General features: G+C 50.6%; 2 protein-coding genes across 2 annotated transcripts in view; both read right to left on the bottom strand.

The window, feature by feature from the left end:
* Positions 1 to 2131: 2131 nt before the first annotated feature.
* LOC104008645 (cystatin-B) lies at positions 2132 to 8082 on the bottom strand. Its single transcript, XM_087757437.1, has 3 exons — positions 7927 to 8082; positions 3683 to 3784; positions 2132 to 2946 (listed from the first exon to the last, which is right to left on the bottom strand). Exons 1-3 carry the CDS (start codon positions 7990 to 7992, stop codon positions 2818 to 2820), a joined length of 297 nt encoding a protein of 98 aa, XP_087613563.1. The 5' UTR covers positions 7993 to 8082; the 3' UTR covers positions 2132 to 2817.
* Positions 8083 to 8228: 146 nt separating this feature from the next.
* Positions 8229 to 27276, bottom strand: part of CASR (calcium sensing receptor) — an 82041-nt gene continuing 62993 nt past the window's right edge. Inside the window, exons 5-7 of the mRNA XM_087757428.1 lie at positions 20241 to 20471; positions 16377 to 16500; positions 8229 to 13505 (exon numbers count right to left, since the gene is read on the bottom strand). Of these exons, the coding sequence (XP_087613554.1) occupies positions 12055 to 13505; positions 16377 to 16500; positions 20241 to 20471 (1806 nt within the window). The 3' untranslated portion in view covers positions 8229 to 12054. The remainder of the gene's footprint in view (positions 13506 to 16376; positions 16501 to 20240; positions 20472 to 27276) is intronic.

Consider the following 27276-nt stretch of genomic DNA (forward strand, 5'->3'; position numbering starts at 1 on the left):
GTGCAGCGTCACTGGACGGGAGAAGGGCGGGGGCAGGCACAGAAGGCGCGGGAGGACAGGGCCCTGCCGCAGCCGGGATGGCTGAATCCCAGCATTCAGCCCCTGGAGCAGGGAGCGACTGGCCTGCCTCAGGGATGGTGCTTTGCTGGAGGCCCGTGGAGCTCGTTCCTTTTTTTTTTTTGGCAGCATCAGCCACCTGCAATGAAGCAGTCTTCTAAGTTCACCATGCCCTCTCCTCTCAAAGCTGGGTGGTGTTTCTGCCGTCCGTGGCCAAGGACATGCAGCGGTGTCAGCTGGAAGGGGGCTGTTCCCCCTCAGCTCAGAGCACAACAACCACCCCTGTCCAGCTCCCAAATTAATTACACAAATTGCCGAGCTTGGCTACAAAGTTTCCTGAGCGGGCATAAACAGTAATACTTAAACAAATACACCAATTAAAAAAAACAACCAACCAACTCACAGACCGCTTGTAGCTGCTCAAAGCAAGGTCAATTACACAGGTGGCTGAGGACCGCCTGCAGTCAGGATTTTGGTGCTCTCCACCGATGGAGCCTCCTCAACCTCTCTGGCAACCTGGTCCCCTGTTCGACCACCCTTGTTAGAGGGAAACAAAGGGGTTGTTGTTTTTTTTTTCCCCTGTATTTACACAGAATTCACATATTCCAGTTTGTGGCTATTGCCTCTTGCCCCCCACTGCGCTGAGCACTACTGAGACAAGCCTGGCTCTTCACTGGGCTGAAGAAGCCCAGCTGTCCCAGCCTCTCCTTCTAGGTCCGTGCTCCCGTCGCTGCGCTCCCCCAGCAGCCCCTTGCTGGTCTCTGGTACATCTGTGTCTACCTTGTACCGGGAGCCAGCGCGGCAGCTGCGGTCTCGCCGGTGCTGAGTGGCGGGGGGAAGAACGGCCTCGGGACCTGCTGGCAGCGCTCCTCCCAGCGCAACCCACGGGTGCTGCTGGCCGCCTTCGCCGCAGAGCTGCTTTCCCGCCGCGCGGGCGGTACCCGTTATTCCGTCCCAGGTGCAGCGCTGTGCCTCTCCCTTTGTTGCGAGGTGCCCGTCCGCTCCTTTCCCCAGCCTGCTGGCTCCCCTCTGAGCAGCAGCACAGCCACCCGGGCTCTCGGCCACTCCTCTGGGGTTCGTCTCACCTGCAGCCCCCCCGCGGGCACGCTCAGTCCCATCATCCAGGGCATGAAGGCCGCTGTTACGCAGCGTTGGTCCCGCTCTTGCCCCAGGGTACCCGCTGGGGCCTGACCTCCAGCTGGACTACATCTACGAGGTTGTTACGGAAGACAGTATCAAAAGCCTTACTGAAGTCAGGGTAAACAACAGCCACAGCTCTGCTCTCCTCCGCCGAGGTATTCACCTCACCGTCGCAGGCTATCAATCACATCGATTAAGCACGATTTCCCCTTTGTAAATCCATGCTGACCACTTTCACTCACCTTCTTGTCCTGAACGTGTTTGGAAACGGCCTCCAGGATTATTTGCTCCGTCGCCTTTGCAGGGACCGAGGCGAGGCTGATGAGCCTGTAGTGCTCCAGAGTCTCACAGGAGTGACGTTTTTCTTCCAGTCCTCGGGGACCTCCCCTGATGCCCGCGGCCTTTCCCAGGGTATCGAGTGTGGCCTCGCAGCGGCGCTGGCCAGCTCCTAAGCACCCACGGGTGCATCCCCTCAAGTGCCATGGCACTGTCTAAGTCCCGTTTGTTTAAGTGTTCCCCTGACCCAGCTCTGCTGAGGGAAGTCTTCCTTTCCCCAGCCTTTCCCACTCATCTTAGGGACCGCGAATTCCTGAAGGCGAGTAAAGGCCGAGACAAAGGCAGCACCACGTGCCTCAGCTATTTCCGTGTCCTCTGCCACCAGGTCCCCTGCTCCACTGAGCACAGAGGGCCCACATTTTCCTCTGCGCTCCTTTTGCTGCCCATATACCTGCAGATGCCTTTCTTGTTGCCTTTCTTGTCCCTCACCAGATTAAAATTAAGTAGTTCTAATTAAAAAATTAAACATAAGGTGATCGAATTAAACATAAGGTTATCTGGAATACGAAAAAACACACGTGGAAAAAAACTCTGAGCAACGTAACCAATATTGAAAACCAGTAAAGAGAACAGTGAAACACCAGTCCGATCTGCCATCTCAATTCAAGGGAAATATTTATTGTTATTAATGCAGAAATGCTCATCCAGCTTTAGTTCCTTTCCAGGACTTTTCCTTAGGACTGAGAAAATACGCAAAGGTGGGGTTTTTTTAAACTCAGACAGCCTCTACTGGACATTATACCCTACTGCTGCAAGGGGGTAAACATGATTGATTACCAAGGGAATGCTTGTTTCAAACGACTATAATCCTCCTCTTGCTTTCAAAATCGCTTCAGCTCAAGTCTCCCCTCAGGTCTTTGCCAATCAAATACACAGTACCATTTAAATCGAGAGATATAGTCAAAGGTGCAAAACAGCACAGAAAAGACTCGGGTTTTCCTCCTGCTCCTTGCTGTAAATACCCGAGGGTCCCTCCCCTTTCAATTTGCAGGCCGAGGAGGTCCGCAGACAGGGCTCAGCCGCAGCATCCCGGTTAAGTCGCACTGAAGTCAGTGCGGCTACTTGGGTTTGTGCTAGCGTAGGGGAAAGGAGGCCCACGTGACTCTCAAATTTCGATACTGCATGGGAAGGGAATCGTATAAAAGGAATTGATTTTTTTTCCAGCATGAAGTTTAAAAAAAGACATTTTCTTTTCTGCTTTGTTGGCCCAGGAATCAACGTTTTGCAGCCTACAGAAAACGCACAGAAGAAACCATTAGGAAAATGCACAAGATGATAAGCTTGCTAGAAAAAAGCCAGTTCATCATGCCTGGTCTTGCTGCTCTGGTAACTGTGGAGACTCAGCGGCCGATTCTCGTGAGGAAGGCTTCTGAACACCCGCAGGTGCACGAACTCATCGTTGCCAACATGGACCTGCAAAGCACGAAAACCAGTGAGTTCCGCGGAGTCACAGCAGCCTTCTGCAGGAGGGATGGTGTAGGTTTGCGTGTTCGGAGGACGCAGAAGCAGAGAGGCAGTAAGAAAAACCACCACCGCGAAGGTGTGGTCCTCTTTTAAACCAGACTGGGAGTCATGACTTTGTGGAAATACCACCCAGTCCTTCCAGGCTTATTCGTCCTCCCTATGCCTGAGACAGGGAACAGACGGGTAGGGAATCCGAGTTGCGTAGAAGTGATTAATATATTAAATACGTGCAAAATGCTCTAATCTCATCTGGCCCAAGCAGCGCTTCAACGCTTTGATCACAGTCGCTTGGGTTTGTGTGTGGCATCACTACAGGCAGTGTCAGAGCGGGTCTGACACTTCACCGGATCTTTACACATCTGGACTTCACTTAACGCAACGTTAGTGGCTCAACATCACGGATGTGTAATTACTTGCAAAACCAAGTTTCACAAAATAACTGAAAATTATGAAAATAGAGAAGTACTCTTATCTCCACTTAACACAGGCAGGGAGATGGGCCGGGGGGGGGGGGCGGTGGTGGATTATGTTTTTTTTTTAATGCACAGATGTTTTTCTTATTAAATCCAGATCATAAGCATCCCGCTGTAGGCAAGTAAAGAAAAAAAACCACCATTCCAAATATTACACACTAACTGAAAACAAACAAACAATTTAAAAAATCCCATTGCCCAGTGTCCTCTACCTTGATGAAGTAGTTTGTTCCAGCAACCACCTGAGTTTTAAACTCCACCGCAGTGAAGACGTCAAAGGTTTTCCCTTCTTTTTCTTCTAGCTGAGGTTTCACCTTAAGGAAACAATACGTTATTTAAGACGGATGCAAGATTCAAGTACTCGGGACTTAAGTGGTGTGACTCACTGCCCTCCAGGTCACTGCTGCTGAATTCCCAGACACAAGAGTTCCTGCTTTTCCAAGTTATTAGAAGATTAAAATGAATAATGTTAAGTTTTGGGTTACAGCAAGACCAGAAATCTAGCCAGGCAGCAAAGCCAAGCCAGCGGTGCGATTCAGCCGTCACAGACTGACGCCGAGGCCTCCAACAGAGAACTGTGCGGGTATTCTAGAAGATTTATTTTGACAGATCATTTCCTCTATCGATGTCTCCGCTCCCCTTTCTGTCCTGTATATCTAACAACAAACGTGAAGTGGTTCTGCATCTAGACGCACAAAACTACAGGTCTTTTTAAAGAGAAACTTGTAATATCCATCATTCTTACAACAAGAAAAAGGGCTGTCTTCAGCATTAGCTCCCGTTTCAAATTCCAAACAAGTTATTACAGACCCAGCATCACAGAACAGAGAGTCATCCAAAAATCACGCTCTGAACTCATGAACTCATACGAGCTGCAGCTCTTCTTTCCCCCACGTGGCTCTCTAGAACATCATGGCTATACGGTAAAATTCTTGGTCAGAAAAGTGGAAGATTTCAGGCTTTGTTTACAAGGGCAACACAAATTAGCCTGGGAGCCCTTGCTGCAAGCGCAGTTCCACCCAGGCCTTACCCTATCCCGGCCCGTGCTCCTTTAGCAACCCTAGGCACTGCGCAAGGTCGGTTCTTAGCTCTCAAAATCGCCCTGCCTCCGCTCGTTATGTAGCCCTCCCGCCACTCCCAGTGCAACAGGACCAGCAGCGGGTAGATTTCCTCTTTCCAGCTACGTGGTGTACTTCCCCTTCTTCCTAAATTCAAGGGGAATAAATACATTTGCTCCCCTGCCTGAATCCCACCTGCTTCCTTGGGGGAAAACAAGCGCCAGTTTGCCACCGCTCAGGTGCTCCAGGCGAAGTAGCAACAGAAACAATTCCTGCAACGGGGCACGTTCTCCCACCTCTCCAGCACTGAGAAGGTGCAGGACCAAACTCCGGTGCCTTTCCAAGACAGCTCGTCAGTGACCATCCTGTCCCTGGGAGCCGTAGCCATACTGCACATCTTCTCTCAGCGGTAACACCTCTACACTTCTTCTGGGCTACGAACAGTACATCAAAAAGTAAGATAATGATGTTTGGATGCTTTTCTACGTATGTTTTTTGTCACAAGGAAATCAAAGTGCACCCAACAACTTTGCATCCTAGGATGGAAGGAAGGGCACAGCCCCAGAAAGCGCAGGACTCAGTCCTCCCTCCTCCCCTTCCCCTGAGCCAAGAGGACGGAGCAAGTGGTTTCAGTTTCCATCACAATTTTTAAGAAGCAGGGGAGAGGGTGGACGTATGTATCCCACTGACCCTATCCTGCCCCATGCTTCTTCAGCAAACCTGTGCCAGGTTGGTTTCTTAGGTCTCAAAATCGCTCCGGCTCAGCACATTTGGTATTTCTACCAGAAAGCTGAACACTGGGCTCCATGACTGCAGACAGCTCAGAGCCACATGCGGCCGCAAGCCTGTCCGCGTGTCACCGCGGCAGTGACTCACCACAGCATGTGACAAACGGGCATCCGGATTCAGCACGGAGAGAGAGAGCCCAGAGAGAGACACTCTCTGCAAGAGCTGGTATCGGCCCACTCTGCCGGTTCACGATCAGGGGCTAGGCCTGGGGGTCCCGGTGGACAGTGCACTGAACCAGAGCCAGCACTGGGCCCTGCTGGTAATGAAGGTAACAGCACACTGGGCTGCGTCAGCAGGAGCTTAGCCAGAAGAGAGAGGCAAGCGATTATTGCCCTTTACTCGGCACTTGTTAGAGCACAGTTGGAAGCTGTGTCCAGTTTTGGCCCCCAGTACAAGAAAGATGTCAATAAAACTGTCGTGAGCTCAGCGGAGGGCCACCATGAGGTCCGATGGCTGGAGCACTCGGTCTGTGAGGAGAGGAAGAAAATGAGCTTGCTCAGCCTGGAGCAGAGAAGGCTTTGAGGAAAGCCTTCCAGTACTTACAAGAAGCCAGGCTCCTTACTGAGGGGCTGAAGAATGAGACCCAATGGTCATAAATTGAAATTGGACGTTCAGACTGGATATAAGGAAAAACTCTTCCGCTGAGGACACTCCGGCAGCACAGCCGGCTGCCCAGAGAAACGGGGCGGTTTCCATCCTCAGAGGTTCTCCAGAGCGGAGTGGGCAAAGCCCCGAGCAGCCTGGGGCTGCTGACCCCGTGCTCGGCAGGAGGTGCAGTCCCTTCCCACCCAAACCATCTGTGATTCAGTCACAGGGCTGAAGTTTATCGTGCCCTGAAGGCTCTTCGCTGTTCTGCATGGCCTGTTCGCTTACTGCCAGAGCAGTCAGTAAACAGCAGATGGTTCAAAAGCACCCTGACTAACCTCTGCCACAGCTGCCCCTGAGAAGCCAAGGGCTGAACAGGCCTGGGTGGAAATCCTTGCCGTGGAGAGGCAGCTCCTACGGGACACTGAGCCAGAGACGCTGTCAGAGGGAAGCCGCCCTACTCTGCCTCGCACCGTACCTGCTCCGGGCGAGCAGCAGGATGTGCCAGGGCCGCGGATCTGACCAATGTTCGGCCACCACCACGATGCTTACGAAACAATACAGTGGAGGCAAGAACTGGAAAAGCAGGAACAGGAAATGTATTTATGGCAAGCTCTAACAAATCTCCACAAAGATCTGATTTTAAGCAAACAAAGTAATTTTAGAAGTCTACCTTGATTTAAGAAAACTAATGTTTCCTTCACAGTCTGTATCCAGACATGGATATGACTGCATGGGCAAATTTCAGTTTTGGGTTTTCCTGTCTATAGTTTATTAACTAAAGTAATTTAAGCTGGCAGTCAAAACAAGCTGGACAACCTCTGAAATAGGTGATTTAAATGAAAATGCCAGATTTTTGGTTAATTCCATTCACGTCTGAATCCAGATGGGTTTTGTTTTTACTCTTCATCTTATATTTGCACTACCTAACCACTGCAGCCTGCCACAGAATGAAAATTCAGGCTTTTAAACAAATCTAGTGAGCCAATCAGTCCATGTGCAACACTAACTGCTTACTCACGTTATCTTTACCACGACTCGTAGGCCTTTTCAGGTCAAAACAATAACTGTGACTCTCTCAGCAGTTCTGTTATGTACTCATTACTGCAAACTCAGGTTAGTGCTTAGGAGATGCGCATCTCTTTTTTTTTTTTTTTTTAAAAAGGTAAAATCATCAGGCTCTACCAGCTAAACCTTCATTTCAATGACTGTTGTGCCTCTGGGTGCTCTGTGTGCGTTTAGAAACTGCTGGAGCCTGGGGAACAAATCCGGGCAGCGACAAAGAGCACAAGATGCGGGAGCTCGCCCGTCTCGGTCCTGCGCTGGCTTGACGCACCCCGGCTGGTGAACACAAAGAGCAGCAGGAACCCGAGTTCCCACGATGAACCAAGACCACAGGCTTTGAAAGAAGCATCAGCATCTTCAGAGCAGGAGCATGTGCTCCATTAACACGGGCAGGGATTTAAGTCCCTGTAAGGAGTATCGGGATTTGGCGCTGGCAGTGGCTGGAGCTGAATCCTGCTTTGGGGAACAGCCCCAAACTTATTCCTACAACAACAACAACAACAACAAAAAAGCGGGTACAAGATTTAGACTTTAAAAAAGCGGGTAGAAGATTTAGACCTCGCAAGAACCACCTGAAGCTCAGGAAAAGGGAGCTTTTCGAGAGGCTGCCGGCGGCCGTGCGCCGATGCGGGCAGGCGGCACGGCCCTGGCCTGCGCCGCCGGGAACGGAGCGGGAGGCGCCGCGGCTGCCCCTCGGCCCCGGGCGCTGCCCGCCGCTCCTCTCCAAACCCCTCCGAAATGTCCGCTTGCAACCCCCAGCCCGCTCTGCCCGGAGCCAACGAACCCAGGCCGGCCTCCGGAGAGCCGGCTGCACCGCCACAGCGGCCAGGGCCCGAGCGCCAGCAGGCCCGGCGGGAGAAGCAGCCGCCGGAGCCCCGCCGGCGCCCGCCGCCAGGCCCTTCCCGGGCCCCGGGGGGGTTCCCCCCGGCGCCCGCCCCGGCGCAGCGCGACCCCCTCACCTCCTCCGCGATCTTCTGCGTCTCGTCGGTGGCGGGGCGGGCCGCCGAGGTGCCTCCGCACAACATGGTGGTGCCTGCCGCGCCGCTCCCCGCCGCGCCGCTCCCGCCCTTCCCCTCAGGCGGGGCCGGGCCTGCCGGCGGGGCGGCACCGGCGCTGGGCGGGGGCCGGGCCCCCGCGGCGGGACCTGGGGGAGAGGCCTGCGAGGGGAGCCGGCCGTCCTCAGCGGCGGGTGCCGTCCTTTCCAGCCTGCCAGGCCGCCCAGCAGCCCTCGCCGAGGCGAGATGTTCGCTGTAGCGAGGGAGGGTTTCCATCCCCGGGGCTCCCTCCTTCACCGTTCCCTCGCCCGGGCTGGTTTTGCCTTTCCTCAGCCAGCGAACCCAGAGCCGTGGTGAATCACCCAGCCTCTGAGAAACCCCCGTGGCGAGACTCCAGCCCGAATGTTCAGGTCTTTAGCTAAATTTCCCCTCAATTTAAACATCCGGATTCCTTGGAAAAACAACAGCAACAAAACCCTGCCTTCCTCCCCCCGCTTCCCAGCACCCCTCGGTAAATTTGGTAAAGACAACCCTAAATGTAGCAGCAGCGGGTGTTGCGTACTGAACGGACCTGCTGCGCCGGCAGGGAGGACATGGCGAGAGGCATGAAACAGAAGGGGGAGGAAGGGTTTCTCTCCCCTGGTATCACCTCCCTCCTCTGCTGGGGCTGTGGGCAGAGCGGGGGCGAAGGATCGGGCTCCGCGCTGGGACAGGTCCCTGCCCATCCGCCAAGTCTGCCAGTGGAAATCCCACCGCAGAGCTGATAGACCCTTTGCTCCTGTCCCCGCTGCTCTTGCGGGGAAGGGGTTGAGTCCCCATCCCCGGAGGTATTTAAAAGCCGGGGAGATGTGGTGCTTAGGGACGTGGTTTAGTGGTGGGCTTGGCAGTGCTGGGTTAATGGTTGGGCTTGATGATCTTAAAGGTCTTTTCCAACCTAAACGATTCTAGGATCCTCTACCAGATGGTTCACATCGGCACGCGCTTTCCAGCAGGTTTTGGAGCCATGGGGGTGGGATGGGGCAGCCATTCACACGGGCAACTTCTGGTGGGACGTGGCAGTGGAGGTTCTCAGGCTCGAGCTTTCAACAGGACGGTACCCAACTTGTCTTCATCAGTACCATCTTGTGTGACACACGGACGGGCTTCTGGACAGGGGTCTGAGCAAACCTCCTCTTCTCCTGGACTGGGCGGGACGAGAACATAGACCCCGCTCCGTGCACGGGAGAAAAGCTGTGGTCGCAAACCACCTTCACGAAGGGGGTCCTTTTTTACTGAACGTCCCTTGCATCTGGCGTGCGTGTGTCACTAGAACAGGCTGCAGCGGCGGCTCCCGCACAGCGTGTGGAGCTTGAGGCTCAGAGCGCAGGGCACGCGTGCCGTGAGGGTGGGTGGGGGCTGCCCCGCAAGCTGAGCACGGTTGGTCTGTGGCTGTAAAATCATGGCAGCTCTTGGAGCCTCATCATGTGCCAGGGTACAAATTCCTTTTAAGTAGATGTAAAGAACGAAAAAAACCTAAAGAATGAAGCCCCCCCAAAGAATGAAAACCACCCAAATGTCAGCATTATCTGCTGCGTGCATAGCCAGTGACTGTTGCTCTCCAAACAAGGCAGCCAGCGGTGACTTTCTGTTTCTCGCGTTGCCCGCGTTTGCGCACAGCCTTCGGTTTGTATCCTGTGTCGTTCTCATTTCACTCATTATGCACTTCTGTGCTTTCAATGCTGTCGGCTTCGGTTCAGGGGCTACTGTACTGGTTTTGGCCCATGGGATGATTCACTAGCACTAAAACTATTTTGGCTACTGAAATTTTTGGAAGTGTGGGCCGTGACCGAAATACTTTTTTTAGCCCTTTCTGCCATCTAGTGCCCATCTCTGTTCGTGCATTTGGACTCAGGAGACCACAGGTCTCAATTCCGTACCCTAAATTAAGCCGAGACGCCACACTCAGCAGCCTGGGGAAGGGACCTGGTTTTTCAGAAGCAGTGAGCAACTCCCGCTGGGTCCAGGGGTAGAATGTGGTTTCCAAAATTGTGGCCACAGGGATTTGTGTTTTCAAACTCTTTTTTTTTTTTTTTTTTCCTTTTAAACAGCTGTGCCATAGCTTTAATCAAATGTTGTAATTTGGAGGCCTTACAGTTGAAGTTGGATTGGTTCTTACATGGTGTAATTAAAATCTGAGCCCGCTCTGAGGTGAATGTAACAGATCAATAAAAAGGGTTAAAATAACTTGTCTTAATAGCATGCTCCTTGGGTTCTCGACTTCCACTGCGCTCTTCCAAGCCAAAACTCCCGTTCCTCGTCAGCAACAAGTGGAGGTGGCAAAACAAAGTTTTTATGCAGTAATGTCACCTGTAAGTTTTATTTGCCTGCCCTGGCAAAAGAACAACCAAGCAAAAACAGTAACAAGAGAATTTGCGGTATTTTCCCCAACGCATTCACCCAGTCCTTTCGCCTCTGCTCGCGCTAAGCTGCCGGCCCGTCTGCCTTCCCGTAGTGGCCCAGACTACCTTCTCGCTGGATGAGGGAGGGCACTGACGTCTTCACGTCAGATGCTTGTTCGTGCACACGGGATCTGGGAAGAGGGAAATAAATTCTGCAATGTAACCCTACCCCCTCCTGCAAGGCTGTCGAGGGGTGCTTTTTCTCTTCTCAGGCTGCAAGAAATCTCTCTTCTAACAACTCTCTTACTGCCGACCTTTCCAGCATGGATGGAGAACCAGGTGTACCTTGCAAAACCAGGAGCGCCTATGTCTGCTTTTGGGGGAGTGGGACAAGTTGTCAAGAGTAATGAAGTTGTGCTATGCTCTTTGCTGAAGTCCTTACTGTTTTTCTTTAGGTACAGTGCGCCCTTCTCGTGCCAGGTGTCCTCTCTTCAAGACGGGCCAGGAGGGAAATCACCTAGCGGATGGCCTATAGGAGCCAAAACAGAGCCAGTTTACTCATTTGTCTGTGTGCGTGTTTCAGAGCCCAGGCCCGTACGTCCTCCTCATCCAGTCATCTACCAGCACGCACACTTCAGATATTCACCCGCTCCTGCCGTCGTATTGCCACGTTTGGGGGCTATTTCGCCATCCCGAACTCCTCCGTTTCACCTTGTTTCATTTGCTTTGTACCAGGCCCACCAGTATCGTCACGACTAGCGCAATGCTCCGTGTAGGTGTCAGGCAGATAAATATGGCGAAGCACAACACTGACTATGGTGTGAAAGGGTTAGCCATGTATGCCATGTGGAATATTACAGCAGCAGCACTTTGTTAAGCATACAACTACTAGCGACATAATCAATCATGGATACATCTCATTGTGCTCTCGCAACGTTCTCCGGGGGGATTTACGAGCTGTTCTCCCCCTCCACCAAAGCAGCAGGCTGGAGGTAAAGCTACCTCAGCTGGAGGAAACCAGTAGGAACCTAGTAGCTTGGTCTAGTGCAATGGAGTCTATGAAATTGTCCAGTATTTCCTGCTGGGCAGAAAGAAGAGATTGGGACATTACTAAATATAAATAGCGGGGCGCTCTGTCTCATTAAATACTTTACATGTTCACACCCTTGGCTGTACACGGCATGCAGGATGTTGGGGGCTTTTTTATTTTCCCCACGACCGTGCTTTCCCCAAGTGAAACTGTGTACCTTGCTTTTGTAGAGCTGAGAGTCCTGATGCACATGGTTACAGATCACATATACTGGATAAAGAGGGAATATTATACATAGTGGGAAAGAGGAATATTATACATAAATGTAAAAGCAGAGGATAGTGGAATTGCCTCGTGCCTCCCATAGTCAGCTGAGTTGCAGTCTGGCAAGAAAAGCTTACGGAGGCAAGGCGGCATGCGGACTTCTGCTTAAGCCCCACCAGAAGCAATCTTCGCTTGTCCTTCTGAGATGTCCTGGTTTCGATAAAGTGAACACAACTTCAGTCCAAGGCTCCCCAGACACAGTCCTTCCTCTGGAGGCACGTGCGTCACCCTGCCGGCGCTAACAGTAAGGTGTGGTGGGGCTGTGTCACAGGAGCGTGTCTTTGTCGTCTTTCCCGTTCAGAAGCAAGAGGTGAGCCAGTTCCTCTTGGGGGCTGGTGTGCCTTTCACGATCTTCTGTCGTTAGGAATGTACCGTGTTCTCTGTGACAGAGCCACCTCCAGCGCCTATAAAATTTCGGGAGTTAGCCGATGGCAGGGAAGGCTCCGCCTCAGGGCTTGGCACCTCTTCTTTGGCGTCTCCCACCACCGACTCCTGCGAGCTGGTCTCTGGGCTGGAAGCTGCCTGGAAGCCGGGCTCAGTGCTGAGGGGCTCGCTGTTCTGCAGGGGGAGCAGGGCCCGGTGCCGCATCAGGCTGTCGTCGCTGTTCTGGGCCTCCAGGGAGTTCCTGCGCTTGGCGTTCCTGTTGGCCATGGCGTTCTTCTGTGGCTCCTCGAAGCTCAGCGACAGGGTGACCGTGCCGCTCCCAAAGCTGACTTTTTGCTTGCACCCACGCTGCTGCTGGCGCTGCCGCTCAGCGGAGGCCGGTAGAGGAAAAGGGTCTTCATGGTTGCTCTTGCTGCTGATGGAGGAGGAAGGGGTGGAGCCGGTGGAGCCCCCCAGGCTGTTGGAGCGCTTGCGCGACACGTTGCTGCGTCTCAGCGTGGCCCTGGCGGCCACCTTGAAAGCGTGGGCAGCTGTGCTGCAGCGCACCTCCTCGATTGTGTTGCGGGAGGGCTTGAAGAGGATGATGTAGACTTTGTTGAAGAAGATGCAGGCCAGGAGCCCAAAGCTGGCAGCCAGTATCGCAATCACCTCCACAGCAGAGACGAACTTGCCGTATGTGCTGGCGTAAGCAGGGATGAAGGAGATCCAGACGATGAAGAAGATCAGCATGCTGAAGGTGATGAACTTGGCCTCATTGAAGTTCTCAGGTAGCTTTCGAGACTTGAAGGCAAAGAAGAAGCAGATGGCCGCCAAAAGGCAGGTGTAGCCAATGAGGAAGCCGAGGGCCATCAGGGAGCCTTCGTGGCAGGTGATGAAGATAATCTCATCCTCCAGTTCATGGTTTCGGTAACTGGATGGTGGGGCTGTGTAGAGCCAAATTACACAGATGACAATCTGCACAAACGTGCACAAGAAGACCAGGAGGAACTGGAGGTTGAGGCCCCACCACTTTCGGTGGAGGCTCGTGGGGATCTTTGCCTCGAAGACGAGCAGGACACGGTTGGTTTTCACCAGGATGCAGGAGATGCAGAGGACAAAGCTGATGCCGAAAGCTGGCTGCCGCAGACGGCAGGTCCAGTTCTGGGGCTCGCCAATGAAGAACAAGGAGCTGGAGAAGCAGCAGAGCAAGGAAAAGAGGAGGAGGTAGGACAGCTCCCGGTTTGTAGCCTTGACGATGGGCGTGTTGCGAAATTTGGTGAAAACTCCCAGGACAAAAGAAGTCAGGAAAATTCCTAGCACAGCAAAGAGAGTCAGAGCAATCCCAAAGGGCTCTGTCCAGGACAGAAACTCTATCTGCTTGGGGATGCAGGATGTGTGGTTCTCATTGGACCAGTAATCCTCAGGGCACTTGTCACAGGCACTTGCATCTGAAAAAGAAGTGCCAGGGAGAGGGAAGGTTTGTCAGAACGAGAGGCTGAAATGTGGGATGACATATATGGCAGCTACGCACGGGCCTTCACCTTAAATACATGGGGTGTTCCCTTCAGGTGCCGGTAGATGCCCAGAATCATGTGTTGGTGTCTAAGAGTGTTTTACACTGAAACAACCAGCCTCCCACGGGCTGTACAGCAAAACACAAAGCATGCTTAGTTCCAGCTTAAAAAATGGCCTGCCTCTGCACTCGTGTTTTTGGAATCCACTTCTTGGCAAAACTTTGCAAACTTTGATTGCTATTGGCTGTTACACAGGCTCTGTCCCTCTCTCTTTCTTGCTCCTTCATTTTTATCATCTACTTCTGTCGGTCTTCATACCTCTCACACTTTTATCATCATTTGAAACATCCTGCCTGTCTCTATTACAGAGAAAATTAAAAACGTGCTAGCCTCCTTAAGTGCTTTGAGAGCCTATTTCATATTCCACAGAGGCGAGTCTTAGAAGGGTTTAAATTGCTCTTCCCTGGAGGCAGGCAATGCCCTTGACTCCCAGCCCGCTCTCATTTCATGTTGGAACATCAGGGGAAGATGTGTCTGAACGATCTCACTCCCCCAACACCCAGCAAAGCATCCCGCTGACACTTGCAAAGGGAAAATTGATGCCTCCATCTCTTTCCTCTACATGAAACTAGTTGGTACCTACAGGGATGGCAACGTATGTCTCCAGTGGCTGCCGTGATCAAAAGGCAAGGACCTGCTGCTTCTGCTCTTTGTCTTTGACCCAAATGGGTCTTGCGCTCCAGTGGGGAGGGTCACGACTCCCTTGATGGCAGCGGAAAGGGGTTGAGAGCAGTGGGTTGGAAGTCATAACCCACCTCAGCCTTCGGGATCCCAGTGGGATAGCAATGGGCTGCAGCGAGTGCTGGGAACAAACATTCAGAAAACCCCTTTAGCAGCAGCCTCCCTCTGAGGTTTGCACCTGAGCACGGACGGAGCCTCAGAGCATAGCTCCCAGAGCAGAGCGTGATGCCAGTGAGAAAGCCAGGAATGCCCAGCTAACGAGGGCAGAGGATTTCAAGCTCTCTCGTTCTGGAGGGGTGGTTGGTGGGAGCGTCCGTGACCTGATATGATGCTGCTTTCCTAATGACTGGTTGCCTCACCTAAGCCGTTCATGTGACAAACTTGCACTAGATGCAAAAGCTCACTCAGAAGCTCCCATCGCCCCATGTCGTTTCATCGACATCCATTCAGCTTCTGCCTTCTACCTGGAAGCCTATTGCAAACTGCAGGCAAGGCTTCACGTAGCAGGGAATTCAACCGCCTCCACCAGAGACAGGGGCAGCTTTTTAGCACTGCACCCTAAAGAAGTGCTTTCGCTGTTGTCTTGAGCTGCCTTAGAGCCCATGCTGTCACTGCAGGGAGCAAACCAGATCTCCCTCCTTCCCCAGGGCTGCTCGTTCCTGCCCCCTCCTTGGGGTCAGCGCTATAGGTCGTGCGGCTTCTCGTTCCAGCTGGAAACTCAACCTGCCAAGAGTTTGTTTCAGAAAGACCAGAGACCTGATCCAACTCGCTCGGTGGTCGCACGAGTACCAGTCCTGCGCCCAGACAAAGGGTGGGAGCAAGCAGCTGGGAGAGGACACGACATTGTCTCCTTCAGCAGCGTTACTGTCTCGGCTGGATGAGACTGGTTGTAAAACTGCTCTCTACGCCTATAAAACTGGCAAGCCCAGGAAATAAAGAGCGCTGCTGTCAGCTGAAATTGCAGCAGGGAACTGTGGAGTCAGAAGGCAGTTGCCCCCTCAGCCCCAGAAAATTTCACCAGCACACCAGTGCCAGCTCCCCAAATCCTGTGAAAAACACCAAAAGACCCACATGACCAGAACTGCTTCTATTTCGTTCACAACTGCTGCTCCCAAGTGTCCTGTATATGCTCATGCTAAAAAAATCGTCATTCCTGCCTGATAGGATGCAAATTAGAGTCTCCCGAGGGAGTACACTTGTTCAGTCTTGCAAGCAGCTTACTGAAGTTTTCATCTCGGGCAAGGTCTGCAGCGTGCGCCGGGACCAGCGCTGCCGGAGGGGATGTGAGGAGACCCCGAGCGCTCTGCAGTGGGGAGGGGACTGCTGCTCTGAAAGGATTTACGTGCCTTCGTTACCCTGGGGACGCCCAACACTGAGGGAGCACTAATGGTGTTGGAAATTCAGAATTTTTCAACCAGCTCTAAAACTGAGGTTACCTTTTCCCTCTACTACAGAACCTGAGCAGCTTGATCCAAGCTCCCGCTGAAACCAACAAAAAAGGTGTTTGATAGGACTCAGAGATTCTGGTCTTTTGCAGTGCCAGTGCTCAACAGAAGCTGTGGCTGGTGACCCCGTAAAGGGAAATATTCCTCTCTGCTTGCGAAGTCAGGGATGGACTGGACTTTATTTCTTTGTAAGGCATGAAATAAACCCCTGACAACATGAGGAAAAGCAGACAGGTAACTACAGAATTCAGGACTAGGGTAGGGAGCGTCTCCTTCCTCCAGGCTTTTGGAGGATCAAAAGCTATTGCTACAGGGCAAGGGAGTTTGCTTGTGGCTGCCCGAGACGCTTCCTACATGCAAGTCCTTTTTCAAGTTCTCTGCCTTAATTTTCCTAACTCAGAGAAGAGACAAGAAGGCTTAGCAGAAGACAGGACTTGAGGACCACAGGACTCAACTCCTGTAAGCTTTTCAGAAGGCCCTCCAGACTTTCTGTGAAGCCTTGTGGCAGAGCAGCCTCCAGCTCAGCACTGCAGGGAAGCGACTTCAGCACCACCGCAGGTGATGCCCAGGGGGCTCGCCCGGTCCTCTGCAACCCCCGAAGCAGCTCTGTGGGTATTACCTGTTTCATCGCTGTACTCCCCGTCAGGGCAGTCCACGCACTCGAAGCAGCAGGTGGGCTCCCCCTCAATAATGCCCTTCCTGGTGCCTGGGAGGCAGTCCCTGCTGCAGTTGGAGAAAGGCACCTGCAAGAAAAAAGCCCGAGGAGGGTTAATGGTGGCAGTGCCCCCCGTACAGCCTTCCTACAGCAGGACCTTGGCCTTACCCCAAGGGCGGTATTGCTTGATTAGCATGCTGGATGGAAAGCCTCAGAGGCTCACTTATTCTTTCCACAGAACAGGCACATCTTGTACAACAGATACGTCTTCTACAATAGTCCTTCCCCAACCCGCTGCAGTGGTATTAACTTGCAGGATCACATCAAGGGATGGTAGGGAGGCTCAACAGATCTCTGTCATCTCTACTGTGCTGCGGGCACTGCGAACCTGTATATGTGACCCAGGATACGCGTACCAGAAAACAGTCGTTAGGTGGTTAAAAGAAAAGACAATCAATCTCTACTGGCAGGAATTTGAGTCAGCCTTGGAGATGACGGGCTCTGACTGCTGATCCCCGGTCCCATATATTGCACATTGACTGCTAATGATTTGTGGGAATTATAACAGTTCCTTGAAGCCCGCTTCCTCCTGTTCTCCCGAAGACCCTCTCCAACGCTGAAACATGAAAGGCAAATTACCTAAACAAGAGGAGTGTTCATATGAAAGAGAGGAAGGCCTGGTTTTTAGAACACTCAGCATCTAAAGATGCAAATCCGCAGCTATATGCAGATCCAAAACCAGCCACCTCCACACGAAGTACACCTGAGGTCTTCCAGGTGTAAATCCACACGTAAAGCCCACAGCTCACTGCTGACGTTCCTGAACTTCATCAGGAAGGTTACTCAGGCTTCCAGACTTCTGCTGCTGCAAACGATGAGCTGTGTCACCTGCTGGCTTTGCCTTTATGCTGAGTGTGAGCCCACCTGGGCACGGCCGTGCCCTGGCAGCGAGTGGTCGCGGGGGCACGCTCACCATGTGCTTAATGCACACTGACAACAGGGAGTTCAGCACAAGAAGTGGAAGCCTGGGCCCTTTTTTACACAGAAGCACAACCCGAGGTTGAGCTCACCTTTTCCCACCTAAATTAAGGAAAGAGAGCTGACACAGAACATGGCTTTCTCAGCTCAGGGGAGTTAAACCCCCACTTTCCACTGCCAGCAAAGTGCCATGATCTGTACATACCTAAGGGCTGCTCTGGTTGGAAGCCTCCATTTACCTTTTTGGAGGTTTGCTGCTATGTGGAAAGGAATGAACCTCCATCCCCTTTTTCCCCATCCCTCACTGCAGGATCTAAACCCTGTCTGAACCCTTTGACTCCCTCACTTCTCCTGTTGCCAAGCCCAAGGGCTGCTAACCCGCTGATCCCCAGAAGCTCCCATGTGGATGCACGCAGGCAGCGAGTCCGGGCTGCCGTTTGGAAATGGCCTATGTGCAGGCATCGACCTCAGCCCCGGGGTAAGCAAGCCCTCGGTAGCGGCAGCTCCTGTGTTGATGCCCATTTTGTAATGCCGGTATTCGGCTGCAGCTGAGAGCAGTCGCTGGTGCCCACCACGCTGAAGTTTAGCTGCAGCACAGTTTGGGAACCCTGTTTCTAAGCTGTTAATCAGGACTGCGTAATTAATTGGACAGAGGCACTGTTAATACCTCTTCCTTGGGACAGTCGTTCAGCAGGTTGTGCATCCACCAAGAGGACTTCATCAGTCCAGGCTGCCTCTCCCTAGGCTGTCACTGATGATTTTGAACAGGGCTGAATCAAAGGCCCAACTGAAGTCATGCACTGCTTCCCCGTTATCTACTAAACTGATTGAGCTTCCAAGGAGGAAAATTAAATTGGTTCAGCATGATTTCATCTTGACAAATCCACGTTGGCTTTTTCTTATCAGTTTATTATCCTCTAAGTGTTTATAAACTGTTTAATAGGGGTTTTTTTTGTCAAGTCTTTTAGGTTACTGAAGCTCGATTGTGTGTAATTCCCTTGGCTCTTCTATATCTGCTTTTAAAGACAGGTATTACGATTACCGTCCTCTAATCCTTTGAGACACCACCCGTCCTCCACATTTCTCAAAGATGAATTGCTAGTACTTTCGAGATTGCTTTGGCTGCCTTCTTAAGTATTCTGTGGGGAATTTCCTTGGGTTCTGCCAAAACGAATCTGTCTGTCTTACCTACTCTTTAACTTGTTCTTTTGCAAGTCTGGCCAACGCTGAAGTTCCTGTGTTAAAATTAACTACATTTAATCTTTTTTAAAGGGTGATGGAGGCATAGAAGGCTTTAATGAGTGAAGTACTGGCTACTCTTTTTGAGCAGAGCCTTGTATCTGGAAGAAATACAAATGCTATAAACTGGGAAAAAAGCTGCAACAGACATAGAGGTTACACACCCCTCCACTGGCACACAATTTACATGCCCTGGCGTGACGCTCTGCAACATCCAGTCACATTTTTAATAGTTTAGGACAGAGAATGAAGATAAATATTGCACCGTTGGAGGAATTTAGACCAAGAGAACATAATTACTCAGTTTAAGTTAAAAATAAAAATCCCGCCTGTTGGAAGAGGTGTCAGTGACACTTGCAATGATCAGAAGAAGGGGTTAGAATATCAGGGGGTTTTAACTCCACTTGTAGTTTGGGCTCAGAGTCTCCTGCTGGGCTTAGAAAAGCCTGCACTCAGTATTTCTGCTGCAGCGTGCTCTGCCTGACCCGTGCATCCTTCGGAGAGCTCTGGATTTAAACCATAAGTGAAGCTGGGGTATCTGGAGTAAAGGCAAGGCTTAACTGACTGTGTAAGTGTGTTAGGCAAGTGTAGCTACTGCAGAAGCAGTTACCTGATCTGTCAGCCAAACTGAATAATGACCTGGAAGTGAATTGCCTTGTTCATTAATCAGGTGCTGATTTAACACGCCTAAACGTTGCAGCGGGGCCTGGCAGCGACATTTCTAAGTTAGCGCTCCCTGTGTCACCTCCCAGGCCACAAGCCAGTGCTCGTTCAGTATCCCCTCTGGGAGCCAGGGTTTCTGGCTAGGCTGGAGCGGGCTGGCCCTTGTCTGGAGATCCCTGCACCGCGTTCCCATCACGCGGGGGACACATAGCCCTGGCTGCTAGTGACGACACAGTTATACTGAAAAGACCTAACATATGTGAGAAAGTGGAGCAGGACTGAGGCCTGACTAAAATCAATGGTTACATCGCATGCTTTTGAGACTGCACAAGCACCTTCTGGCAGATTAAAAAAAAAGGCAGCAGGTACTGGCATCTCCCACTATTTGAGCACCATGTCCAAGATAACCTGGGAAGACTGACAGGGCTTGTTCTGTTTGGTTTGCAAGGCAAGGGTGTGTGGAAGGCTCTGGGACTCGGAGGGCAAAGCCAGCCGAAACAGCTGTGACTTTAACTAGGAGTAAGTAGGAAGAGACACTTCTTGGTGCAGAGATACTGGGAGTGGAAGAGATGGCTGTTTTCAGCAATGAAACTACTGAGCTCAGGAAAACTTGACTTAGTCAACAACCAGACTTGGGTAATGAATTTCTCATCCTTGTGGAAACAGCAGTGCAAAATTCCAAGCTATCTACGTGGGCCAGAAAAAGGGCATTATTTAAACGATTAATACCCAGGCTCATCAAATATATAGGAGGGGAGAAGCAGCTGCCCGTTATTTCCAGAAGTGTGTAATGAGGGTGTAAAAGACTATGGCAGAGACCATGTATACAGTAAGATGACTGGGTCTTTTAATGAGACATGGAGCCATAACACAGGAGTGCACAGGGTTAATTCAAATTTCAGCCTGTAGGAACTTGGGAGATGTTGCTGTGAGGATTTACGCACTTACCTCCTTAGAGAATCCACTCCACAGGATCTTGTTTTCATTTATAAAGAGCCTCTCCCCTTTCTTGGCATAAACGTTATAGTGCCCAACCTCCTCAAAGACGACTGAGCCATCCTCCGGAGAGAGATGCCAATTGATTATTGAGTAATTCCCTACCAGGTCCCCAAACTCATCAAAATCCACTTGCTCCCCCATGTTATTGGTGAAATTTAAGTGGCGCAGATGCTTGAGAACCTAGAGAGAGAGAGAGAGAGAGACCGTGAATGCCTGCGAGTCACCCTAACGGAGCACACATCTGCTATAGGGACAAAACAGCAAATAATCACTTTACTACAGTCCTTAATCTCTTAAAAATCACAGTAGTAGCAGGCTTTCTCTCATAGACATCACACGCACACACACAAAGCCTGTACAAACCTCGTAGACAGCACAAGGTATCGTGGCCCTCGGGGTGGATGGCACCCATCTGTAACACTTTGCTTACCAGCCGCTACCCCATCAGCCTTTTAGCATTCCTCTTCAGTCCCTTCAGCCACCTCTGCAAGCCCACAGCTCTCCTTCAGGGGCAGAGAAGCGTTAGCAGCCACCGAAGCGTTTCAGTCGCCCACGCATCCCTCTCACCCTGCTCTTGCAACCGCTCCGCATAAATGCTCTCAGTCGGCATTGCTCGTCTCTGAATGATCAATCACTCAGAAACAGGAATGCTTGAGAAACAATTCAAACTTGACTTTTGATTGAAAAACCCCAAGCCCAATGCACTTCGGTGAAAACGGACAAATCAAGCTCGTTCGCCACATGGCAGGCCTGGGGCATTCATACCACTTCTTTTTGGCTCCTGTCTCCTGGTTGTGTGGTTTCAAGTCATCATGTTCTGCTTGTCCCCACGTGTTGAGTCCTGTAATTTTCACCTCATGCCTTAAACTGTCATATGCTGCGGACGAGAGCAGTTAATCCCAGGGACACCTGCAGCTGCAAAATTCACGATCTAAATAGCCAGACAGGTAGACCAAGGAAACTGCAGCATGAAAGACAGATGATACTGGCAACTGTGGTACAATCCATCCACATTATATTTTTCTTCAAAAGTTAGTTGCTGGTTTATGCACTTATCAGGTTTTTTCCCCCCCTCATTATTAAATGATGTTCTTAGTTTCTCTGTAGAGCTCATCTGCAGAAAGCAGAGGTGACTCCGAGGGCACCAGGCTGTCAGCCGTCCCTAGACCACTGCGGCCTCATTGCTGCTGTGGTTCTCTCTCTCTCACCTGCGAGCGCCCAAACATACAATCCTGGATGGCAAAATGTAAGAAAAAATGAAATTAAATCAATTCGTCTGGGCAGGCAGAGCCCTCCTCACCCCATAGACGTAGAACAGACAATATTGTTTTGATGAAGCCATTTCACCTGGAAACACAGGGACAGGGGAAGAGAATCACTTCATGAATTCCTGTCAGTTTTGCTAAGTTGTCTCAGGACTCTCCCATCTCGAGCTAAAAATCCCCAGAGCTACAGAGATACCTTCCTCTCACTGCCTGTATCCATGCCAGCCTGAGAGAGCCTGGAACAACCATAGCAGTACTATGCAGGAGGTGGCCAGCAATACCTTTCCAGCTTTGTGTGATGTTGATGGAAGTACGTAAAAATATTGCCACAGTATTCAGCCTTTGAATAATGGGTGGGATGGCGGAGGCAGGATTTTTCTCTGTCTTTCTCATCTCCGATGGCCCTCCCCTGTAGACCAGCTCCCCCGTATGGTGTGCAGCTGAAATGATCTCACTGAAAGGCCAGGACCTGTCCCTGGAAGACCTCACCCTCAGATGGACGTGGCAACAGAAGGTGCTCTGCTCCGGCGCTTCGCTGTGGAGAGCCAGGGCATCGCCTGCTGTAGGGAAGAAAAGAGGAGACCGCTCCCCTCTCCTCCCCCTCGTCCTGAGGGGCAGCAGGACAATGCTACTCCATCAGGGAACAGGGAGAACAGAGCAGAAGCAGCTCTGAGGTCAGAACGGGTGACGCAGGGTCTGCAGATCCACAGTGACGTCTGTACTGCATCAACTCACTTTGGCCTTGTCTGCAGTGGGGCTGCAATCTTGGATGCGTTAGCAGGAACCTTGTCCGTCAGCAGGGAACCCACATTCCTCTGCTGGCTCTAGCACCCACCACAGGGTGACACCTGCAACTTTGACGTCCAGATCAGATTTGAGTCGTTACGTTGAGCTGAACGCCATGTTTCTCCTCACTCCAACTCCGTACCGCGCTCTCGTGCAGCGCTGCGGCACTCTGCTGAACGGCACTAGGATATCCTGACTGGGTATCACTGCTGGGCTGACTTTCATCTGTATCGGCAGGAGGTGCAGACCTGGCGCTTCTTTTGGTCACAGTTACTACACACATCAGGAGACAATCTTGCAAGAGCCATATTGAAGATTCGTCAGTTCAAGTCCTGCCTCTCCTGGCCAGCCGCAGCAGCAGGAGGCTGGCTGGCCTTACGGCCAGCGAGATGAACGGTGGAGAAACTTCTGGATTCCCTGGATGCAATTTTTTTTATGTTTAATTTCATAACATTCATCTCAAGTAGTCTATTCCTTTGCCTTACCTCCTGACATTAGGCTTCTTAGAAAGTAATACATACCCCTGGCTACCGGTGGGTTTTTGTAGGATTAGTTTAGCAGCACGTTCCCCTTGGTCACACACGCACCACACCTGAGGATTCAGGTTATAAACCATTTCATGCATGAGCTGATATCTCTATCTGGAGGGTAAATATTCATATAAAAACACTGATCTGCACTTAATGTTGTCTTTCCCCAGGCGTGGAACAGCAGCTTCAGCTACGCAGCCATAGCTGGGGAGCAGGAGAGCCCAGGTGTAGCAGTTCATGCAGGGAGGACCTATTTAAAATCCCAAATGGAGAGGCAACAGGAGTAACAAAACCTGTTTTCTCTTTCCAGCAAGTACCAAAGTTTGCCTTCATGTCTAAATTTCTGAGGCGCAGCTTGTGAAATGGTAACTGAATGACTGCGAGGACATGTTCCCATTTTAGATGTAAGAAAATCCCAGGATGATACCTGTATATCACACAAGTTCTGCTCCCTACAGGGTGCAAATACAGTTTAAACAGCCAAGAAATATATAAGCACTAAACTTTAAAAGAGGAAGCTGTAGACTCTGAATAACTACAGCACTCTTATAGGCACCAGTCTATCAATGATTAGCTAAAGGCTTTACACTTAAAAATGTGTCACTGTGTTTTGTAACTAAAGATAGAAACATAAATACCCAGGACTCAATCCACAAAGACTTAAAAGACCCTGCTGCAGCGAGGGCAAGAGCACATGTCAGGGGTGCGTGTCTCATGTCCTGGAACCAAGCGTTTATGGAAGAAGTGTTGGCCTCGTGGCTTGAATACACCTCCAGCAGCTGGTGGAAGCCTGCGGGGAGAGCATTGTGCAAGCTGCTGTCGTCAGATAGTTCTGTCTGTAATTTTTCCTTCTTTTTTTTTTTTCCCCCCTCTGTCACAGGCTCCACCTGCTATCAGAAAGGACTCGCAAGCTGCCCTCTAGTTCACCCTCCTATTATTCCTGGTAAGGCCATTCCCAGCCACGTAGCATCCCATGCTTTATCCAGGCTAGATACTCTGGATCATGTGGTTTCCACTCTTATGGAAGGACCAGAAAACCATGACATAAATACAGTTGTCTTAGGTCAGAGCAGCAGCCCATCTCCCCAGGACCTCTTTCTGCCTGTGGCCAACAGAAAATGCCTACAGAGGAGCAGAAGGGGACGTGATGCTTCCCCAGAATACTCTCACACGTTTTGCAGCTCGGTGACTTCCTGGGCCAAAGGTCTTTGTACTTGACAACGATCCACTTGATAAGTGGATTTTTCTTCCATGATGTTGCACGTTTGTGTTCTGCACCCGTGCAGACTTTTCACATCCACAGCCTCCTACAGCAAGGAGATCTACGTTTTATGAGAAAAGCACCTCTTCTAGCCTGTCAGAACAGAGCAGCTGCTAATCTCTTTTGCTGCCCTTTGTGCTTGTGTTGGAAGAGGCAGAGAACTGTCATTTGCTAGTCACCTTTTCCACGCCCGTCAGGATTTTACAAACCTTTGTCAGATCTCTCTTCAGCCACCTCTTTCCCAGGCTGATGAGCCCTATCCGACTTTGCTGCTTCTTGTACAGAAGCTGTTTCATTGACCCTTCTCCAGACTTTCCCAGACTGCTTCATCCATTCTGAGACCGGCACGTGATACTGAAGCAAGATGCACCAAGGGTTGATACAGTGGCCCGAGGGCACTCTGTTTTCCTCTCTGTCCCTTTTCCAGTGTGACTATTCCTAACAGTGCATTTGCTTCTTTGACTGCTACTCAGACAGAGCCACCCAAGGACCTGCTCAAGCTTGAAGAGCACCTCATTTGTGATTAGTCAGAACTGACGATTTATTTATATCCTCTGCTGACTGTCTTTCAACCAACTCTTTATCCATGCAAGGACTGAATTTGGTGACAGACTACCAAAAGCCTTTTAGAAGTCTGAGCATACCCTATGAAGAGGATCTCCCTTATCTACATACGTCCTGATGCCTTCAAAGAACTTCAGGAGGTTTGTGAGGTAGGGCTTCTCTTTACAAAAGTCATGGTGACTCCTCCTTAGTATATTCTATTTTTCCTTTTTTTTTTTTTTTTTACTACAGTTTCTAATAATGCGCTCAGTCAGGCTTTGCTAGTTCCTTGGATCTCCTCCAGAACCTTTTTAAAAAATTGATGTCACATCTGTCAACTTTCTAGGTCTCAGGGCCCAAGACTGCTTTAAGCGAGGGGTTGGTCACCATAGCCAGCACTTCAGCTACTTCACCTCTGAGCTCTGGCAGAGCTCTTGGGCGAACATCACTCGCTCTCACCAAAGTATTAAAGTTTGTTTTGCTCTCGTGTCCCATAGCTTCTTCTACAGTCGCTTCAATCCCAGACAGATCCTCTACAAGTCCCCTATAAATAAACAAACAAACTCAGGAACCTGCTCAAGTTTGTCCTTAAAGAGCACACTTTTCTTCTGTCATGGCCTTACCTTGTCTTTTGCAGGGATAATCTATGGCTCAACAGACACTCCTACTGCCGAAGTGTTAAAAAAGGATTTATGAGCTTTTACCCCATTTACAGCCTGTTCCTCATTCTGGTTTTTGGCCTGCCTTGTTTTATTTTTACATTTAACCTGCCAGAGTTTATGGTCCTTTTAATTTTACTCACTGGAAATAACTCAGCTATTTGAAGGATGCTGCCTCACTTTTAATAAACACCACTTAATACCTTTGCTTTGCCTTGCCAACTTCCTTAGCCTTTCTTCACCTTTTCTTGATCTGGAGCAGACACTTACTTAGTGTCACTAGTATTAGGGCCGGTGGTAGGCAAAAAAACCCACTTACATTGTAAGAGCCGTCAGGCCGCAGATAATTGTGTGTATGCAGGAATGTCCCAAACTGACCTTTCGTACTCTGCTAGCTGCAAGCAGTATGTACTGGCTGCGCATTTTGATAGCAGCTGGGCTAAACAAAAGTGGGGCAAGTGAGCAAGGTACTAAGCAGGTTAAAAGCTCTAGTCTTGTTAGTTCTTAAATAAATGTCTGTATCCGGATTTACTATGGGTTGTCGTTTACTCTGTCTCAACTGTGACAGGCCCTTAACTAGTCTCCATATACCAGCAAGGGTTTAACACCCTTGGCTTCCTTCTGCAGTGTCTTTCTAACGTGTTTCCTCACTAGGTCAAATGGTCCTGCAAGTGAAGTGAACCGGGCACGTTACAGGTGTCTGTCCCCATACAAGACAAACGATTCCCCCTCCTCACACGCAGTTGCAAGGAATCCTGTCTTCACAGTTAACATCATACATTCTCCCACACTGAGTTTTAATTTCTGTCTACCTAGCTGGATCCAGGCCTGTAAAACAGTTTTGGACCAATGGGGACCAAATGTTTTTCTCTTTGCTTCGGTAGGGTGCCCATCCTGAGAGCAGCGAACAATTCCACTTCATGGCTCAATGTGAAGATGAAAAGCTGGCAACCGTACTGAAGATGGCAAGTCCTCCCTTTCGTTCTGAATTGCTGAGGGCCCATTCTCCCCTCTTGTTTTGGATTCCTAATCGAGCACGCGGAGAAGACACTTTCATAGTGCTGTAATAGGCGTAAGGACTTGAGAGCTCAGCTATCACATTAGCCCAGGGGTCATGGCATACAGGATTTGGTTTCTGCCAGTGCTCGAGTATCAGGAGGAAATACGCCCATGCCATTTCTGAAAGAGCCACTTGTAAAATACTTTAAAAGAAAGGTTCCCTGAAGCAATGGGGTTTTTTTTCTTTATTCCTTTCATTTCCATCTATCTATGTCTGATATTCTTTTTAAAACCAAGATGCCAGGATAAGCCAACGCTGTTAATCCCACCTTTTTTCGAAGGCCATTCAGAAGAGAACGGATTTCTTCAGCCAGTGGAGGATGTGATTCGTAACCGTGCACCACCTGTGATATTCCACCTACGGCACCTGGTTCCTATTGGTTTTCTGCTCTGAAGAAGTGACTGTTAATACTGTTTATCACTAAGGGTGACCCAGGTGGAGAAGTTGAAAGGGACCCAGGAACAGAGCTGGGATTGTCACTGTAAACATCTCACCAAAAAATGGGATGCCTTTCTGTCACACGTGTCCAGCCCCATGAACAAGGAGTGCCTGGTCTGTGGTTGGGATACTGGGCACGTCATGCTAAAATAATCAAGACTAGTCATCACCTACGGCACAAGGCTGGCTGTACTCCAGGATTGAAACTGTCAGGTTGGTAACAGTGCAGATGAAGAAAAGGAGATAAACTCTGGAAGAAGGGCTGGTCTCAAAGAGCTGAAGAGAGAGAACGTTGATAGTCGGCTAGAGATTCACTGACAATACTGCAAAGGAATGCTGGCAAGATGGGGTGGACATCCCAGCTCTGGTGAAAGGCTCGATCTGCCAGTGACTTGAAGAACAGGGTGGAAGAAAGAGTTCAGTTCAAGACTCAAGAATAGCTG

Source organism: Nipponia nippon, unplaced genomic scaffold (genome assembly GCF_047370975.1).
Source record: "Nipponia nippon isolate SJK-2023a ecotype South Korea unplaced genomic scaffold, ASM4737097v1 scaffold_2, whole genome shotgun sequence".
NCBI classification, from domain to species: Eukaryota; Metazoa; Chordata; class Aves; order Pelecaniformes; family Threskiornithidae; genus Nipponia; species Nipponia nippon.

Coding starts and splice junctions, on each gene's coding strand:
- LOC104008645 (XM_087757437.1), bottom strand. CDS start 7,992: ATGTTGTGCGGAGGCACCTCGGCGGCCCGCCCCGCCACCGACGAGACG. Junction 3,785..7,926: donor CGCAGAAGATCGCGGAGGAG/GTGAGGGGGTCG, acceptor TGTTTCCTTAAG/GTGAAACCTCAGCTAGAAGA. Junction 2,947..3,682: donor GAACAAACTACTTCATCAAG/GTAGAGGACACT, acceptor CGTGCTTTGCAG/GTCCATGTTGGCAACGATGA.